Source organism: Necator americanus, chromosome V (genome assembly GCF_031761385.1).
Source record: "Necator americanus strain Aroian chromosome V, whole genome shotgun sequence".
In the NCBI taxonomy this organism is placed as follows: Eukaryota; Metazoa; Nematoda; class Chromadorea; order Rhabditida; family Ancylostomatidae; genus Necator; species Necator americanus.
In genome coordinates this window covers 10,908,651-10,928,921 of record NC_087375.1, presented here as the reverse complement: position 1 = coordinate 10,928,921, position 20,271 = coordinate 10,908,651, and the positions used below count along the sequence as shown (strand labels likewise).

The window sequence follows — 20,271 nt, the reverse complement described above, 5'->3', positions numbered from 1 at the left end:
TATGTAGGACTTTCGAATTCATGGATGAGTCAACTTTAAATGAATGTAGTGTTGTTCATTCATCCTGGATTTAGAGGATTATCTGAATCCTATCTTCCCTTATCCTATTAGGAACGCTTGTTGTAGGAGAGGAGATCACGGAATTTGATTGTTTCATTGATCATTGATCGTGACCCCCAAGAAGGTGCGGCATCGAAAGCGAGTAGGCCGAACAGGACGTTTTTGTCTCAAACTTTCTTTTTGCTCAGACAATTCTTTTGTTCTTGAATTTTTGTGGATACACAGTAGATTTTTGTTGAATTTTGCTGTGTTCAATAATAGAATAAATATATTATATAGAATAAATAATAGAATAATAATATTTGATAATAGAATGAAAAACAATAGGATGATTAAACTGGATAATACTAGTATGAATACAAAGTAAATAAATTTTCACCTTAGAAAATCATTTTTAAAGTGGAGTAAATTTTTCAAAATGAAGTTTAGATATGAACTAAAGAGGAGATATATGTATGTACGATGCGATGGAGGTATGTGGAGGTGACAGAGAACAACACACTCATTTCTCTTCGTTTAAGGAAAGAGACATTGTCAGAAAGATCTGACACATCCAGCCTATCAAATCATGAAAAGATGATCACCAAAAGTTTCTTGATGTTTCACGAATCGATCAATTAGGAACAAAGGAACCGCTCAAAAAAGAAGAAAAAAATTAACGATCCTTCGTTATCAACGTTCCGCGAATGGATAATCACGATGATGTCCGTCCGAAACTATTGTAAAGTTAGTGAAATTGATTTGAAACAACATTTTTTTTCTCACAGAACTATGAGCTTTTTGTTGTTGATACGAAAAAATCATCCAGCAATGATTGCCCGCCAAAAATTGAGGTCTGAAGATTTTTTTCCAGAAAAATTCCACTGGTAAAGATGCAGCTAATAAGTACTATCCACTTATTTACTTACTTTATATCGGTCTCTACGCTAACAACTATGAAATCGATCTAACAAAGAACTCTTCTTCACTAAATGAGGTTGGAACAGCAGTGGAAGAGTATTTTTCATTATGAACGTGTGAACAACTGAAGATTCACCATGGAAAATGTACCAGAAATTTGGAGAAGTAATAGTTTATTACAGTAAATAACGAAGAATCACGTCTTATAAATTTGAGAGAATTTGAGAAAAATATCGTTAATTTTAATCCTAAAAAAATTGGCGCATCAGTAAAGATTTGAGCATTAAAAGTGAGATGTGCCAATTAAAAAATTCTGCTAATATTCTTTTGATACATACTAATATTCTACTACTTTTGTGTTTGTTTCTCTCGTAAATTCGGCACTTGAATCTATTTGCTACAGGAATAAATAAATAAATAACTGAATGAATGATCACAATGAATTTCTCGATAAGAAGTAAAATGAGTGGAATATGTAGTACAAGGGTGAAGCCTCCTTGTACTTACTCTGCCAGTTTTCTCCGTGAGGAAAGCAAAGAAAAAGTATAATTTTAGGAACTTAGAGTGAATGTCTCGAAAATACTACCTATAGATACCTATAGAATACCCGAGAATAAACTCCAGGACAAAACGGAAATCCTAGGCTAATAGGACACCACTTCTAAAAAATAGATCTTCCACCCCCGGAAGCAGTCATTGCTCATGGAATCCATACGTGAAGAAGATTCCATTATGAATCCACGAAAATCCGATAACTGTTCGTAAATTAATAGAAATGTCTTGGATAAGAAAAGAAGACGAGAAACCTCAAAATGAGCACAGGGAACAAAGATGGTTATAGATTGGGCCGGTGTGAATCTCTGCCACCTCCTTACCACTCACTTCCTACTTCCACATTGGTCCGACACTGCCTCGATCGACTTCGCCGGGAATTCTCACCTCATTTCAAACTGTTTTTTTTTCTTATCAAGAGCATTTAAGGTCATTAATTAGGTGCCTAATAGGATCCAAATCAAAGCTCTGCCACATAGATCCTCATCCTCAGAGTATCGATTTTTCATTTTCACTCACGGATTCATTTTCATTGAAAAAGTGGAGGCATGGAAACTGTACATAGGTTACGGTATGCTATAGACAAAGGAAATAGTTTCTTCTCACTTCGCTTCCAGTCTCCAATTTTCGTTTTCAGTTTTTTTTCATTTGCCACACTATCTTTTTATGAGTTGCTCGCTTATTATATGTCTCTAAAAGTTCGCCAGGACAAAAATTGAAAGAAGAAAAAGAATCGAGAATAAGGATAACATTTACGCTAGGAAGTACTATTAAAATAAGTAAATTAAACAAATAGTAATTAATATTAAAATAGATATTTAAAAGTAAAAAAAATATTAAAATGAGTAAAGCAGATATAATAAGTAAATAAGTACATAAATATAATTAATAATAAAATAGTTATTTAAAAGTAAAAAATATTAAAATGAATAAAGTAGATATAATGAAAATAAGTACATAAATATAATGAAATAAATAGTTCTACATCATAGAAATTGAAATGTGGATGCTGATAGCTCAGTTTTACTATATATATGCTTCCATTACGATGGGTGCACACATTTCTCACTATCCACCTTTTTTCTATTCGGTATTTAAGCGTTAGTATCGAATAAGAGGTAGGAATTCACCTCTGGGATCAATCTGTTCTCACCTCCTTACATTCGAGCAACACAAAAAAAAACCGCGGATTTTTTTTTTCTCGATTGAATTGCTCTGCTCAGCTAAACACGTACAATACATAGTGTCTATTGTACAATTCATTAACCAATATTCAAAAATACAATCTGCACATAACAACGTAAATTCGAAGGTGAAAAAAAAAACTGGATTTGCAAATTTTAATCTAGCAAATCGAGGACAAATCCAATCGATCAAACAGGCTGTTTGACTATACACGAATGGTGTGAAAAATGTCAAAGGAAATACAGTATAAACGTGGATTCACACAATTCGAATTGAGTAATCAGGGATGAATACTAACGTGAACAAAGACGATATGGGTATGGATCAGGCCGTTCAGTGCTAAACTGTCTATGTATGCTTGAGTAGCCGTCGATTTAGTCGGCTGACAGAAAAAAAAAACGAAAAGAAACGAGATCGTGCGAAGAGTGCGGCAAAGGTACGCGGGGGCCCTTCGATGTGATATGTAGAATACGAATCTATTGTTAACTTTACGGATTACTACACAATCTCCTGAAAATCTCCAGAATCTTCAGACTACTTCTAGTGACTAGTATGAAGAGAAAAAAAAATGAAAAAAGAAGAGAAATTAAAGGAAGTGAGAATTTTTCTAGAAAATATCAACGAAAACAAACTGCACAGTACTAGTTACACGGGCATCACAGAAATGCTGACTTTGGGGGGAAAAACAAACGGAACATGCCGTGACCGTAGCGCGCGCGATATAAGCACCGTTAGCAAGAATGCAACCAACGCAACGTATATATGTATGTGTGTACGTATCGCTGTTGTTTGTTCATAGCTAAACGTAAACGGGCGTAAGATTGTGGTCCTTCTCGAACTCACTCCATCGTGCATCGTCACTTTCGTGCGTCAAAAATCGTTCACCAACTGTTTTCTCCAATAGCCGAAGGTCCGACCAAAGCTCATATCCCTTAAAATGCGAGTTATTTGTAGGTGCAAGTCTAAAAATCATTGATGAATTTTTAAAAAAAAATTGTATTTTAATGACCTGGTCCTCAAAAATAGCATCAGTCTTCCTAACTATCGATTGAAGTGACAATAAAAAAGTGGCTGATGGTCAGGGAACTTTCTGGCAATAAAAAAACAGAAAGTAATCGAAAAAAAACCCATGTAAGTTATTGTTTTTCAAAGGCACATTCACCAAAATCTACGTTTAGAGTCAATTTCAGAGATTTTTTCGACTTACAGCATCTCTGTTACAGGAAGCACAACTCCCACCTTCATAAATCTGTGCATTAGTTAGGAAACAATCTTTTGCGCACTTCTTAGGAAAACATGGGTTATTTTGGAACGAAGTACTATCTCTAATTAACTTTTTCAAATTTTTCCAGCAAGATAGAAAAAAATCGAGATAAAAAGCAGAAAATCAAGACAGTAAAACGATCGGTTGAGTATGGCGAATGGTGCTGGGCGGTGCTCACAAAGTCATGTCATGTCCAGAAGCAACGCTTCTTATCCTCCTCCACTCCCAAAAAACCGCACAAATTTTCCGAAGAGCAAGATCAACATCCAGGACAAATAGTATTTATAAATTACTCCCACCTATAGCCTCCAGTTTTTTTTAGCAAAAAAAAGCTCAGTGAGTGAAGGGGTAATTTTCCACTCGATACCTACCTGCATCCAAATGTGTGCTAGCGCCTTTGAGACTGTGAATCGTTTACTCATTTTCACCTGGAGTAGGCCGTTGATGAATTCGATTGCTGAAAGGAAAATCTAAGAAAAAAGAAAAGAAAAGAAAAAAAAAGAAAAGCAGGAAAATCTAAGAAAAAAGGAACGCATTACTTGTCTTTTATGATATTTCTTTTTACGTTAGAACAAAGAACTCAAAAATATTATTCTTTGAAACGATGCGGTTGATCGAGGGTGAGGGTATGGAAATCCTATCAAGAAATCCTCTATGATGAATAAATAAATTCGCCGGCTAGTTCTCATGTCAAAAGATATACTCCGCTACTATTCCGCTAAAAATATATCACTACTATAAATATGTGGTTTTAAATATAAAGAAATATATACTGTAGTTTCGGAGAAAAAAAAAGAAGCATTAGGATGAGTTTTAAAGAAGGGGAACCATGCCCAACCAAAAAAATCATCAAATTCTTCAATGATTTCAGACTACTACTATTGAATTAATTTAAAACCCTCAGAAACTCAAAGTCATTCACCTCAAAACGCTACATATATGTACAATTCCATAAAGTGAGGGATTAACACGAAAATTTCAAGCTAGAAATTTATAGGTATGTAATGAGAATGGAATTTATTTTGACAAAAAGCAAAAAGAAAATCTCTGACCGTTATCACCGATTTCCTTCCATAAATTAGGTGGATACATGAACTCAGCATTTTGTATTTGATCAAGAATGTCTTCGTCCTCGTTGAAGGGAAACGTACCAGAAAGGCTAGAAATAGAACGATTGATCTGCTGATTTGACTAATACGGGTTAATGGTAATGATCTGATGATCAGGTTATAATCAGTTGGCAGCGAAATTCAGTTTTTTTTTTCTTCTCTTTCGTTCTTCCGAGAAGTCTTACCTGACGTACACAATCACTCCAACACTCCACATGTCCAGAGAACGATTGAAACCTTTGTTACAAAGCACCTCCGGTGCAAGATAGGCCGGAGTGCCTACCACGGATCGACGGAACGATTTCTCACCGATGATCCTCGCGAAGCCAAAATCGCAGAGTTTCACCTGGGAAAGGAAAATTAGGGAAAAAAAGTTGAAAAAAAGAACACATCAAAAACAAATGCGAAGAAAAGATACACACCTGCGGAAAATCCGAATTCGAAGTCAACAGGATGTTCTCTGGCTTCAAATCACAATGGACGATATTTTGATTGTGGAGATAGCGAAGAGCAACAAGAATCTGCCAAATATTCCAAATAAGCAGAAAAAAACAACAGAAGGAAAGAAAATAAAATTAACAGCCAATATTGTTGCATAAATGTGGAAAAGTGGACGTTAGCGCAAAGGAAATAGATGAATAGATTAGTAAATATTGGAAAAAAACTGAAAAAAATGGAAAATGGGATTTTGGAAAAAATGGAGAATGGTTACCTGCGCAACAAGGAATTGCGTGATCCTCTCGCTTAGCCGTCCTTTCTCGCTTGACAATATCATCTCTAACATATCACCCTAGAATACGATAAAATTACGCAACTGATAATTTTAAAAAATTCTTCAAAAATCAAAAAAAAGAAATCCATAAAACACACCTTCAACTTTTCCATGACAACAAATATTCGATCCGGGGTTTCAAGCATTTGTTGGAAATCAACAACACCTGGGTGATGGACTTTCTGGAAACGATAAAAATCGTTTTAATACTAGAAGATATTTATGGGTATAAACAGAAAACAAGTACAATTTTAATTTTCCAAAAAAAGATTTTTTGTAGAATTTCTTTACGCCCCGTTTCTGTAACATTTTATCCGTTTATAGTTCGTGTCAGCTTTATTGTAGCCACATTTTGTTCCTTTCTTTTTACCCATCAATCACTAGTTACGCACGTCATAGTACTTCAAGTTAACTCTCTTACTACTGATTACGACTCAATACTCGGATGGCCCGTTTTCACTGATCGCGCGGCATCCAGCATCGTTTCCATTCATTCCCACCTCTGGCCACCGTCATTCAAGAAATTCGCAAGTTTCGCGAGTGACTTTGACGAGGTCCTTGAGCCGAATCCAGCTGATATCTCAGTTGATTCATATGTGACGCTGATACATCAGCTCATCTCATCTCGATGGCGGTCTCCCTGGAGAGAATTTAGCATCGCTTAGGATATATCCAAGCGATTTTATAGTTTCAGCAAAAGATAGAACACTCACATATCCCTAATCAGATGAATAATGATTCATCGTTAGAAAAGCATACCCTACAAAGGTTTGAGAAGACCCCATTTTGCATGTAGATCTTATTCTGAGTTCAGAACCAAAGCAAGCTGTTTCTCACCTCAGGATTTTTTTTCGCTGAGAAATAAATGGGAAATTTCTCAACTACGATGCGTCAATTTACGCGAAAAAGGACCAGCAGTTAAGCGAAAAGAGTCCAACTAAAACCTCGACCAACCCGATTCGGTCACAAAACGTTCTGACCGACACGGCACTTGCTGCGGATTTTTAAAGAAAAATAGTCCCGATCGATGGGATCAAGTGTCCCCAAGGATAGCACGCATCAAAATCCTAATCCTGGGAGGACGGTGGCGCTTTGTCGAACCGAACAAGGTGCAATTGTCCGACTTTAAAAGCCGGACACCATTAAAATGTAATGGCAAAATCGTACGTCTCCTAGATAATTTGCAACCTATTACATTTACTATACGACATACCTGCAATATATGTACTTCGGCTCGTAATAAATCCTCTTTGTTTGGCGGGAATTTCAATTTGTCTATTAATTTTACAGCAACATGTTTCCCGGATTTTCGATGAATTCCACCATAAACAGTGCCGAATTGACCGGATCCGAGAACCTAAACGAGGAATTAGCAGTTTCACAAAAAAAGAGAGGGAAAGAAGAAATCCTCCCTTCTCAACTAATGTTCGGCCCGAAATTCTTTTCTGTAAGAAACTTTTCATCATTCTCGATCATGTCATAATTTAAAAAAGTCATTCATTCTAGTGTTTTAGAAAATTTCACAGACTTGCTTTCAATTTCTACCAAGTAATCTCTTCTGTTTTATTTCTGGATACCACAAAATTCAAATAAAAAATGACAAAAAAAAACCCCACAAAAAACCACTTTCGTACAATGATTACAAATTACTGCTTCATGCATAAAAATTACAGATTTCAAGCTGAGAAACATTGTCAGAAAACACAAAAGATGGTAAATAATAAGGAATAAAAATATGAAATTTTAAGAATTTTCAGCTTTGAGGAGATGGAGAAATTAAACGTTCTCCTTTTAGTTAAGTGTTGGGAAAAATAAATGGATCGTTTCGTATAGATAAAATAGTTTAATTTAATATAATTTCAAAAAAGAAGAAAAAAAAACAAACCTCTTCAGCAAACAGCTGATAAAGCTGAGAGAATTCCTGTTCACTTTGAATAGTAGTGCCAAGTCGTCCTCTTTCGCCTAGAAAATCGTAATTCTGTGAAAAAAAAGAGTGAGAACGTAAGAGAAAATCGAAATAAAACGTAGATTTAAAAAAGAAAATTTCAAAATTCAATTATTACTCATTTAGAACTCAATCCCTAATGAACAAAAAAAAACGAAACTAAAAAAAAATTATTTTCGCTCTTTAGACGGGTATTCGATGCAATAATGAGTCGTCCGTCCCAGAATTAAAAAATAGAACCAATATTGCCTTAGAAACTCTGGAATTATCTCCTGAACGTACTTTCATTAGGGACTTTCAGTTTCGCCATGTCGTTTCCTCGTTTTTGACCAGCGGTTGACGATTGTGGTGTGACCGGCATCAGTGCCGCCTGGATCGCCGCCGACCATGATTGCGCCGAGTCCAACGAGTCGTCTCCTGATGGTGAACCAGCTGAATAGAAAGAAAAGATTTATTGAAAAAATTGAAACACTGCGAAATGTCTGCTTCTCCATAGGCGTTTCCCATAGACGAGTTACCCAACGATGGAGTTGGACCAGCTATTTTTTCACCTTTAAATTTTGCCTCCTGATATTTTTTCAGATTTCACAATTTCAACAAAAAATTTCATTTTTTTCCCTTTCCCACCAAGATTTCCACTTTTTGCCAAAACTACCTGATCTTTGAATGGAATTGTCAGTTTATCGTCAGGTCCTGTCCTCCAAAAGTGAATAGGCACTTATATTCTAAAGAGCATCAGTTCTAAAGAAGGAAATTCTTCTTATAGGGAAAAAACTTGAACGAGTTAAACAAAAATTCTCATAATGTTGTGGTCCTTCATTTAACGAGAGATCTAACACCGCAACAGACGAAAAAAAAAGCAATTTCTGACAAATTTACCTAGTTTCCCTTAGAAAGTATGTTATTAAAAAGTATGTTTGCTACGTTACAAATGCACTTTATCTGACATATTCCAAATGATATATTCACATGGATGTTTTGTCATAAACATGAGCCCGTAAACTCGTTCGAATAGAAATCACCTCGACTTGTCGACGGAAATTCTGCAGCGTAGTGATTTGTGATGTTGTTGGTCACAGGTTTTCTTTTAGAGAAATGAATGAGGGGAAAATCGTAGGCGCACAGGTAACCGGGTTCAAGCAACATCATACTGAGAAACAAAAAAAACGATGATAAACTCATCATGAATGGATGAAATAAGGTGAAACGGAATGAAAAACAGAAATATGAACGGGTTATGGCTACATATACATTGCAAATAATTTATAGGTAAAAGATTCAGAACATTTCACAGCAATCATCAAAGCATCATATTATCCCAGAGCGATTAAGACTGGCGCCGAATAATGTCTCCCAAGTCTCAGGAAAATCTGTTGATAAACTGGAAAACATCAGCGTATAACGGGATGTTGATGATTGCTGCCGATTTACAACCGCACTGTGTAGGAAAGGAGGAGAAAAAGTGGAGGAAATCAGTGAAACGTGGCATTATTTGTTGTGGAATGCAAAGATGTTCACAAAGCAGAAGCCTACTAGAATTATTTTTCAAACTTAATAAATTAAAAGACTTTTTCCGCCGAAAATTGACCAAATTATTTTTTTTCCATTCAAATACTAATAAAATGTTTTGGTACTGTCTGCGAACAATTTCTATAGCACCTCTTCCAAAATATGGTTTTTTTAATGAATTATCACTCGATTCGTTCGAAATTCGACTCGACTACGTCGTGAATCGCGTGGGCATTAAGTAATGTAATTACGTGGAAATAAGATTTGAGGACTAAGCATACATTGGCTTCATCTTCATCCACTGCAATTTCTTAATTTTTTTCCCAGGCACGTCTAGCATTTCTACGTGTTCATGGAGAGCGAAAGAAAATGCTCAAAAACTTCAACATTTGATTATTCGCAACACGTACAATACAAAAAAGAGGTGAACCATAGAAAATTGTCGATGTTTTCGTGAGGAAAGTGCATAGGACAATTGAGCCAAGTGTATACTCGTAGAGTTTATATTGAGTTATACTAGAGTGTAGAATTACGAATTTATCACAGAGGTCACGACCATAACAAAAGAAGTAATGCTGTTTTGGGATACCGCTGTGTGAAACCGACTTAAACCAAATTCTCAACTAAAAGACAAAACTGCAGTTTAGGATTTAGAGGAAAAAATAATGTTAGAACATAAGTATCGAAAATGAATAAGAAAACGGGATAATTCTGTGAGCGGTGCGTCCCAAGGATTTTAGTGGATCATTGATAGGATAAGGATAAGGATAACGGATAAAGTGCACGGCGTAGAGACAAATCTGCGCGTTCGACTTCAATCCAGGATTCGTTTGAGGGGGTTCGAGGAGGTTTATGAATGCGGCGGCTGCAGCCTACACAATGACTTGCGTGGGCGAGCCGATGAGTCAGTTTAGTGTTTCCATCCTCCCAGGCAAGTTTGACACCAACTTATCGAACCCGGAGGGATGAGGATGAGATGAAAGCATGGTTGGCACTAGATCGATTTCAAACCATCTACTGTAGGGTCACAGCCGAATGTCTAGCCGGGTTCTCTCCGACTCAGACTCCCGCAAGACTATTACTTCCTCATTACTGTTATCTGTGAAAATATTCTTGCACAAATCATAGCCCTGGCCCAGGTAACTACTGATACTAACTGACTTAAGACATACCTCTGAATCCTCTTTTAAGCGCTTACTAACGCTTAGTTTAAAAAAAGATATTTATTTACAAATAAGCACATGGCTATCAGAGATGAAAATCTCTCGCCAAATATAAATAATATAAGTATTCCAAGATAAACTGCCTAATAACGACGTGCGCAAAAACGGACGAATGCAGGAATTTCTTGGCGTATCTCACTACATACTACATTATGCTTCATTACATAAAATAAATATAAATATAAAATGACACAAGTAAGAATATATATATATATATAAATTACGCGTGATAGCTAAACCAAGCGATCTTTGGCATTGGCTTAGTCGAAGAGCAGTGTAGTATATCAAAATATGGTTTTTCGGCCATAAATGAGTTTGTATAACCCCGAGGTTACCAAAATCTAACAATACGAAGGCTAACATCCAACGAACAACATATTGTACATAGTATAGCCTTTGGCCAAACTTCGCTATAGGAGACCTATAGCGGAGTTTGGCCAGATCATTCAGGAAACGGCTAGAACTGGTGGCGAGGCGTTCGTCTCTGATAGCCATGTGCTTAATTGACCGACTCAGACACATCGGACGAAAACTGCCCTAAAAAAGCCGACAAGAAAAGCTCCACGAACGAGATAGCGGTTCGATTGGTCCCACTTGGAAGATGAGAGAGCACTTGCAAGATATGAATAGTTGAGTTCGAATATGTAGTTGTAAACAATTCTTGGACGAGATATTATTGAGTGGTAGCGAGAGTTCTTGGTTTAATGAGTTTTCTCTAGTTACTGTAGCTAATTTTTCTTCCAAAATTTTATGTTGACTACCTAAATATACGCAGAGAAGTAGCGATCAATTCAAACTACAGCTTTATTCAAACACATAATTTACATATACTTACTAAATATTACTAAATATATAAAATCCAGAACAAAAGCCAAAAACTATTTCTGGATTTTTCCGTTCTCGCCTAGCACTCTTAGCTTCTTTTCTTTTTTTTTTGTTGAGAAGTAGCGGTAATTTCAACCGCTGCAACGGTTAGAACATTCTGCGAACCGTTCGTCAAACATACGATTGGAACAAGGTCAGTGAGAACTCATGTAACTATATGGTCATAGAAAGAAGATTTATTTATTCATAATTTACGCGAAAAATCATCGCTAGTCGCTAATTTATAAATATTTTCATAATTTGATTCCACAGTCAAAAATTAAAAAAAAAACATTCACTTTTTTCCTACAGGACCTTAAAGCAAAAAGAAGGACTTTTAGGATTTAGCGATTTTTCAAAATATGTACGGTGTTTCTAGCCACGTTCCCAGCAACAAGTCGAAAAAGAGGTTAGAGAAGAATGAGCGAGAGGGCGTGTAGCTGAATGGAGGTGTTTTAAATGCAAATAGAACGGCTAAGGTCCGAATGCAAATTCCCTGTGTTTGATGTCCAGCCGAATTATTAGAGCGTTACAACTCTAAGAAGGAAAGAACGAAAGGAAAAATTCTAAAAAAAAAACTGTATGTACGCCCATACATACAAAAATTCCAAAATTAATTAGAAACATAGTAGGACTCAGGCTAGTTCAAAAAAAGTCGGAAAGCATATATCAAAAAAAACAACAGAAATAGAGGATTTTCCCATTGGAATAGAATAAATGCAACATTTCAAAGCTATATATCGGCCGAATTGAGAATAAGAATGAGACTAGGGCGTAGTCGAACCCGAGGTACAAAAATCAAGGACGCAACTATGTGACGTGAACGTATACCACCGTTTAATAGGACAACACGGCGAGGTTAGGAGGTGTAAGAAGCGCAAAGAATTGTAACGGTCGTATAGTTAAAATGCGAAAGATACGCAACGCACGGCGAGCGAAACATTATCTCCATCCAGATAGATCAGAGCCAGCCGAAGGAATGTATGAAACGAGTTCAGCGAAAGCCACAAAACGACGACGACGATCGCGGAAGGCGGACTGTGGCCGGTCGAAACGACGAACAGTTCAAATCGCCATGCGATCCGCTGTGTTCTTCTTCACTTCTTCGTACCTTTGGATTTCCACAAGGAACAGCGAACAGGAGAAAAGAAGGAGAAAGGAGAAGAAAAAGAGAAGAGAAAAAACAATGGAGAGGAAAAAATGGAGATTCTTTAAAAAAAAAAACTCGAGTCGGAGTTAAGGAAAGAGGTAGAGCGATCTAGCGAGCTATTGGCGTAATGTCTGAAGATGTGTGCCGCACAATGATGTCCGAAGTTCTGCCTTTGTACTCTGAAAGGGCTATGACGTAGTCGAATAGAAGGGACAGAAATCAAGGACGCGTTACGGTGACGTACGCGTATACCGTTTAATGCTTATGCCTTCAAAGATTCTAGAATTTTCAAGGAGGGAAAGAAAATTATTCCCGACCACACCCATTCTTGTGACATTGAAAAATCAGGATTCTTTCAGTGGTTGGATTCATTCCTCAGCAGGAAGACAAATATTTCAGTGGCAAGAGAATAAAAAGGTTAAGACCTTGCAATATCAGGTTATTTACACAACGAAGGCGTTCTTCTGCAGGCAGTGATAAGATCAAAATAGTGATATCAATTTCACAGTGATAAAATCACACCATTATTACCTGTTCTGTTTTAAAAGTTCAGTTGTTGCGACAAATTCTAAACATAGCCGCTCAGAAGTGGGTCCATATTGATATCAGAGAAAAAGAGCGAAGAAAACGACAGAAATTCTTGGAAGCTGCAGTCAGACAGGAACAGAAATCACAAAAACACTAATGTATTCTCTATGGAGAACACTCCAAACATTCAAGAGAGTAAGGTGATTGAAGAAAATTTCCGTTCTGACATGCTTCCCAACAATTTCTAATTATTCTAAGCAAGTCGGAATGGGGAGTGGGCGGAAGTTGGCGAACGCTATGTAATATGGCGCCTGTCTTTCCGGTCGAATTTGCGTAGAAAGAAAACTTTCACGCTCGAATAACAGTTTCCGTGGAAGTTTTACAATGTTTTTATTCTTTAATGATCAGATTCAATGTCATGTAGAAAGAAGTTTTTAGATCAGGAAAAAAAAAACTTGTCAAGATACCCAAATTATTACCCAATATTTATTTATGTTAGGGGGGTTGTTTGGGGGGGGGGGGGAGGAGGGGGGGGGGTTCCTCCTTTCAAGACGCTTAAGATCCGCCCCCCTTTTTTTTTTTTTTTTTTTTTAGGGGGGGGCCCCCCCCCCCTTTTTTTTTCCTTTCCTTTTTCTATTCCTCCCCCTCTCTTTTCCCCCCCCCCCAATTTGGGGGGTGCCTGATATGGAGGATAGACGAGAAAAGAAAGATAGAAGAAAAATAGTATGAAATCCCACTTGACGTTACGTATGATGACGAAAAAGTCGGATGAAATTCTCAAGGAAAGGGGATTTTCAGAAATAAAAATAAATTAAATTTTTAAATGTGTTTTCTTTCACAGCATAAAAATATGATATTATTGAACTACTAAATGTTTGGATGTTTAATTTTATTCTCGAATAGAAGGAACACATGAATTCGTGCAGATCCACATCAATAGCCTCAGTTTAAAGCAGAAAAGAGAAAATGGGGGCGTAGCTGGAACGGAGCGCCTGAAGAATGGCGGTGCCCTCTCGCCCGAAGAATGGCGTTTCCAGATGCTTGAGATAAAGACAGATTTTCTATGTAAGTAGTTTTTCGCTCTTAACGCAATGCATAAGTGTTAGCTGTTTGGTAGACGTGCTTGTCGACGTCACCGATGGTAATTCTGACGTCGATGCGTAGGTTCTCGCATCATAATCCGTATTACCGCCGCCGTCGTTTCGACGTCATTCAATCGAAAATAGACGACACAACCAACCGGTGAGCAAATCCTGACCAGTTTCGTTCAGATACGGTGTGCGTGTGTGTGTGTTTTTAGGTGATACGGATTGGTTTCGGCAAAAATCGCCTGAGAATATGGACTGGTTTCGAAGCCGCAATGAACGATCAAACCATAATCGCCAGTTAAACAAGCAGGAATCATTGACGTCAATCTTTTTCGCACAAAATCTGCGTAAACAATTTGTTGCAGCGATGTGGTGGTGTAGATGAAAATTTGCAACAAATTTGCAAAAGCTCATTTATCTATGCTCATTTTTTTCGGTCCATTTTTTTGAAATAAACTTATTTCTATAACAACTAGTTCGACATTTACAAAAAGAAATTCTTTGTGATGGAAGTCTTTCCGATAGACAAGAAATGAAATACTTCAATAGTTAGTGATTGAGTTGGTTGGGACTCTTATCGCTTGTTCCTGTGCTCTTTCGTCTGTTTCTGAAGGAACAAACTTAGAAAATGTTCGCTCTGCAAATAAAAGATTCTAGTTGCATTGCACTTAAGTGTGCACCGAATCTATCCTAAACGGGATTTTCTTTTTTTTTCGAAGTTCAAAATGAAATTCGAGGTTGAATAAGTTAGCAGTGACTGCTTCTGGATTTTTACAAAGCAATTTCTCGGCTTCTCGCCCTAGCTGTTAGTTTACAAGGAAGTATTCGGCATATCACGAAATTGACGGTGTTGGGATCTCTCCACGAAAAGATAGAGTTAGAAGGTGAAGATCACAAAAAAATGGGTGTGCTCACGCTCAATTCTTCCTAATCGTCCTGAAAAAAGGCGTGGGGAACGGCATTTGTCTTTGAAGTTTTGCTACGAGACACCTTATAACGAGTAGTCTTCTTTTGAAAATAATTTTTTTTTATATGATATGGCGAAACAAAAGCATTATGCGGTTTAGCAAACCGGTTTTGCAATGAAGTTTGGATAAGCGCGCATTTTTGTCGCTTACATAATTGCGACGTAAGGCATCCGGTGAATCCGAATTTTTTTTATGCTTTAATATTCCACCGGAGCAGAATTTTTATTTGCATAGATTAATCGTGGGATAGGCAGGGTTGTTCAGAAAGTTGCGGCTCCTGTACATATGCCAACTCTCTGAGCAGCCTAGTCATTCATTGTTTGAATGGGCAGCTGAGAAAATCTCATTGATTTTCGTTCGCCCGCTTGCAGATGCAGCGCGTACAAAGGTGGCGCGTTATAAGGTGCCTCAAGCCTAAAGGCTGTTTCGCACGCCGTTTTTCAGCGCTTTTTTTCAAACTCGTGATTTACATCCCTAACCTTATCTCTTTCCTTTTGATAAATCCCTACATCCTCAATTTTGTGCTGCTACCATTAAAAAAGTCCAAGAACCAGTTTGACAGCAAGTACATCGAACAGCAGTAAATCCGTAAGCTTCTCCAAGAAAAAAATGATTGACGCACAATGCCTGTCCCACGATTAATCTATGCAAATAAAAATTCTGCTCCGGTGGAATATTAAAGCATAAAAAAAATTCGGATTCACCGGATGCCTTACGTCGCAATTATGTAAGCGACAAAAATGCGCGCTTATCCAAACTTCATTGCAAAACCGGTTTGCTAAACCGCATAATGTTTTTATTTCGCCATCATATAAAAAAATTATTTTCAAAAAAAGCAGGGATGATTCCGGAAAAGCGAACCATTCTGCGACATCTATTCAAGAAACGTTTTGTAGAAATACTACTCCAACTTTTTAAAATGTTTGACTGAATGCTGAATAAAATTGTTTTCATTAAGAAATGAATTAAAAAAAAAGAAAACAAAATAAAGGCAAAACATACACATATGTATGTGAATCTATGTTCCATTTAGACTTTCAAGGAAAAGAAGGTAATATCTCCATCTTTTTTTTATTCAGAAAGAACTGTAGACAATTTACGTATCTTGAAGATAGTCACTTTTTTAAATGCAATTTCAGCTGCTTTAAAACCATATTCAGCTAATTAGTCAATAATAATGATTAACTTTTGTGGAAACAAATATCCTATTTTCTTCCTTGTAGAATTTGAAAAATATCCATGCAAAGTGGCAACAGAAAATTTTTCATCTGTGCACCTTTCTTTTTCGCACAACCAATCTATCAGAACTGGTGCGAAACAAAAGAACAAGAAGAATGGAATAAATCACGAACATTTCAGAAACCAGTGTCGGTTTTTTCTTTCACACGCAACTGTTTTGGTTTCTGCTTTTGTCTTCGAGAACACGACCGTCGAAAAAAAGAGGATCGTTTTGGTTGAACTTAGAGATCGGGGCCCAAAGTGAAAGTCAATCACACTGTCCTGTCCCAGTTCACAATGACATGTTGTCGTAGAAGTGCAAACGGGCAAACAGATAACAACGGACGAGCGATGAACGCTCGAAGAGCGAGAATTCAGCCAAGCAAGCACAACATTCCGGGCATTGCTGCACATCACTGGCCCCATGAGAATGACTGGTCAGGTCACTTCTTTGTAGCATGGATAGCTCACGGTTTGATATCGTCGCTGATCCAACAACAAATCCCCAGTAAATCCCAAAAGTAATAACCAAAAAACAAATATTAATACCATTAATATCTTGAGTCAGTGCAAGAAATGAGACGATAAATGTAAACACGTTTTGATTGACGTACATATGGTAGGAAGCCAGGAAGTTATCTTCGCTTAAAGGACAGATTTATGTACGCTGCTGTCTGAGATAACTATAAAATATCCATTAAAGCCTACATAGGTTTTTCTTTCTCCAAGCAATATATCCAACCAATGATAAAAACCTGTGCGCTGACTGTTCTAAATGTCACTTCTTGTCAGCGCGTTCGAAACGAATCAAAATTGAAGAATTTAGACATGAATCTGAATTCAGCAGGATGTCTTCTAAAACATAACGCTCTAAATTCAACAGTGAACAAATTATTTTACGTAATAAAAAAGAAACATTCAAAAAGTGATTTTCGATTCTGTGCAAGTTTCTCGGAATTTATACTGGGGTTAAAATTAGCGCAATCTTTCAATGAGAAAAATTACCACCACAATGCTACGGGGAGTACAAAAATGTAGTGAAGATGCAAAGGTGTGAGTCCAAAAAAGGATTTCAAGGAGAATAAGAAAAACACAAACGAGTTCAAGAAGGACACCTTCTCAAGGAGAACCATTGACTCCTATGTATAAAGAGTGGTAGATAGCCGGAGCTAGGGTGAGGGGTGGGGAGGATTGGCGCAATAGTTTGCGTCTCACTAAAACGTCCCGAAAAAACGTTCGAGAAACGCCTTACGAGGTTACAGCATCAAATTGAAGAGATTAACGCAATTTGAACATTATTATTGAGAAAAAAAAACAAAGAGTCTTTCAAGAGTAAAGTACATCTAAGTATAGAATATATTTGAAATCAGCATCAAATTTATGATCAATCTTTTTTTAAAGTCTTCTCATGCGTTTCATAGGAGAAAGCAGTGTTAGGCGAATTTCTCAAGGATCTCATAGGATTATCAGAACAATGTACGTTACGCCGTACGCTTTTTTTTAAACCTACAGTAAAATTATCATATTTACCTTTTCTTCTCAAGAAAGGTTATTCAAAAGATATTAACTACTTGATTGCTCAAATTTTTTTTGGTCACCTAATGCGTTCTAAGTTGAGATCAACTCAATTGAATCATTAATTGATTAATAGTTTCTGAGATCTAGAAGTTTTGATGAAACGAACGACAGCAATATGGAGTATAAAATATCAATCTGCTGCTAAATTCGTGAATCAGTTTTATTTGAGGTGTTCGCTGTCATCTATTTACACAAACTGAACAAACTCATCACGATCTCCGCTAATTGCTTAGCACAAACATAAGCAGCACAAATTTCGTTCTTAAATTTTATTCGCTTTTCGTTTCGAAACAACTCAAAGACAAGTGAGATTGAATTAGATAGATATCAATGTAGCATGGGTTATGCACTAAGCAAGTGGGATCAGTTTTCCTGGGAGTAAAGTCAATGGAGCTCAGGAGAAGATCAAAGGGTGAAGAGTTTGTAGCTGATACGAGGAAAGAAAAATCTAACAAAATTAACTACTGAAAAAAAAAATTGTAAATTGCAACAGTTGTTTTTTGAAAAATCTGATGCCAAAAAAATTTCTCGAAATTCTTGAAATGTCAAAACACCAAAAACGTAAATGGGTGAAATTAGCAAGCGAGTCTTTTCTTATTTTTTTCCTTCTTCAAGCGCTTCTTCTCCTATTTTCTCTGTCCTTTTTTACCCTTTCCGAAAAAAAAAACGAACGTACAGAAATCGTACCAAATATCGAATTAAAAGAAACATTGCGGCGAAAAGCTCAAACAATGTCAAGACTAGCAGTTAAATTCCATGAAAAAAGGAATAAATCCATGTTCCCACGAAATATCGGTCTTTTGCCGAGAATGTTGCGATGCTTTTGCTTACGTAACGTGCGCTAAACAACAGCGACGCGATTTTTGGACGAGATAACCGCGCCAAGTTGCAAATTCTTCGGCACACGATAGCATCGTGCGCTAAAAGAATACAACATAGCAAGTTCTTGGCAAAGCAACAAAGTATTGGGAACCTTGAACCGAACAAAAACCAGCTCAGCACACAGCGCTGAGCCGGCTGGAACAGGTTGTGCGTGTAGGTGGCTGGGTGAAAGCAAACCATGTGTTCGTGTAATGATGTCCACAAGTGAAAAGAAAACTACGAAAAATTCCGTTTGGCAATTTTCAAAATTTACGTAAGCAAATCCGAAGATTTTTTTTTATCTAATTCAGTGAAAACATCGATTTTGCTCGAAGAAGCCAAAAGACGTCACATCCACACTTCGAATTCCCAAGAAAAAAAGGTTCACAAAGTTCACAATATTAATATAAAAGAAAGAAAAAAAGAGAAACTTCAACAGTAACCAGCACAAATTTCTGGACTTCATAAATTTTCCCCGTAGAGAACTCTGAAATCTTTTCGTTTTAGTTCTTTGTTTCCTAGTAATGTGTGGAGTTTTTTGCAAAGTGACATAAAAAAAGAAAACGTGGCAAAAAAACATCGCACTGATAGGAGGAATCGAAAATTTTGTGTTCCATGACAAGACATCAAAAAAGAAAAAAATGAAAGGCAGCAAGATCAAAAATTGGAGCTGTAAAATATGAAAAAAATACAGAAATCAGCATATTCAACAGCTGTGATGTTGATGCATTTGTTTAGTTTGCTGTATAACGCACATTTTACTGGTTTCACTAGTTTGTGTACATTGTATACAACAAAAACTAAACGAAAATGGTATGTGGGTTGTTCCAATGAAGTTTTTTTTTCGGCAAAAACCGTAAATATTACCGTGAAACAAACACAAAGCCCAACCGTAACATCGAGAAACGTCTCATTTCGACTAAAAAAAGCACAAATGTTGTCTGTTAGGCAGCCTGTGTTCGTAAAAGAATTGTGAACTGAAGACTCTCCGAAGCCTGCTACGAGAGATCGGATACCAGTTACCGTAGAACCGGTTACGTAACTGTAAAACGCTATTGAACAGTCTGGATCTCAACCAAGGTCTCGGTGAATCATCGGTGAACTGGATGCTCTCGAGTCAACTCAAAAGATGAATGGGACGTCTAGAATCCAGATTTTTTTTTGTAGGATTATGTGACAGGAAAAGAAAACACCATTCAATGGGTAAAAGTCGTACATTTACACAGCAAATATGTACATATGTGATGTGTGTATGTGTGCCAAATGGAGGTGAGAAATGTATAAATCGGTCATCTAACGTTGTTCAAGAAATTTCTGGAAAATTTTAGACGATTTCAAATTGCCAGTGTAATTTGAATTTGCATTATTCTACTTCATAAAAAGATACATAATATGTACTCTAAGAAAAGAAAATTAATGTTTTTAGCCATTTACGTTTTATTTGGCACTTTTTTTTGAGATTACTGCCATCAACACCTTTTTCTTGTCATATGACCA

At 36.9% G+C, this 20,271-nt stretch overlaps 1 protein-coding gene across 4 annotated transcripts in view; it reads right to left on the bottom strand.

Moving 5' to 3' along the window:
- Positions 1 to 3,496: 3,496 nt before the first annotated feature.
- RB195_013519 (uncharacterized protein) overlaps positions 3,497 to 20,271 on the bottom strand; it is a gene marked incomplete at both ends in the record, with an annotated part of 81,968 nt that continues 65,193 nt past the window's right edge. For 3 of the 4 annotated variants that reach the window (XM_064203375.1, XM_064203376.1, XM_064203377.1), the window contains 10 exons: positions 3,497 to 3,628; positions 4,333 to 4,418; positions 5,014 to 5,120; positions 5,256 to 5,416; positions 5,493 to 5,591; positions 5,783 to 5,860; positions 5,941 to 6,024; positions 7,056 to 7,199; positions 7,728 to 7,804; positions 8,070 to 8,219. In XM_064203375.1, the coding sequence (XP_064059256.1) occupies positions 3,497 to 3,628; positions 4,333 to 4,418; positions 5,014 to 5,120; positions 5,256 to 5,416; positions 5,493 to 5,591; positions 5,783 to 5,860; positions 5,941 to 6,024; positions 7,056 to 7,199; positions 7,728 to 7,804; positions 8,070 to 8,219 (1,118 nt within the window). Of the gene's footprint in view, positions 3,629 to 4,332; positions 4,419 to 5,013; positions 5,121 to 5,255; positions 5,417 to 5,492; positions 5,592 to 5,782; positions 5,861 to 5,940; positions 6,025 to 7,055; positions 7,200 to 7,727; positions 7,805 to 8,069; positions 8,220 to 8,809; positions 8,937 to 20,271 lie in introns of those variants that run through there. The other variant, XM_064203378.1, reaches the window with a different exon arrangement.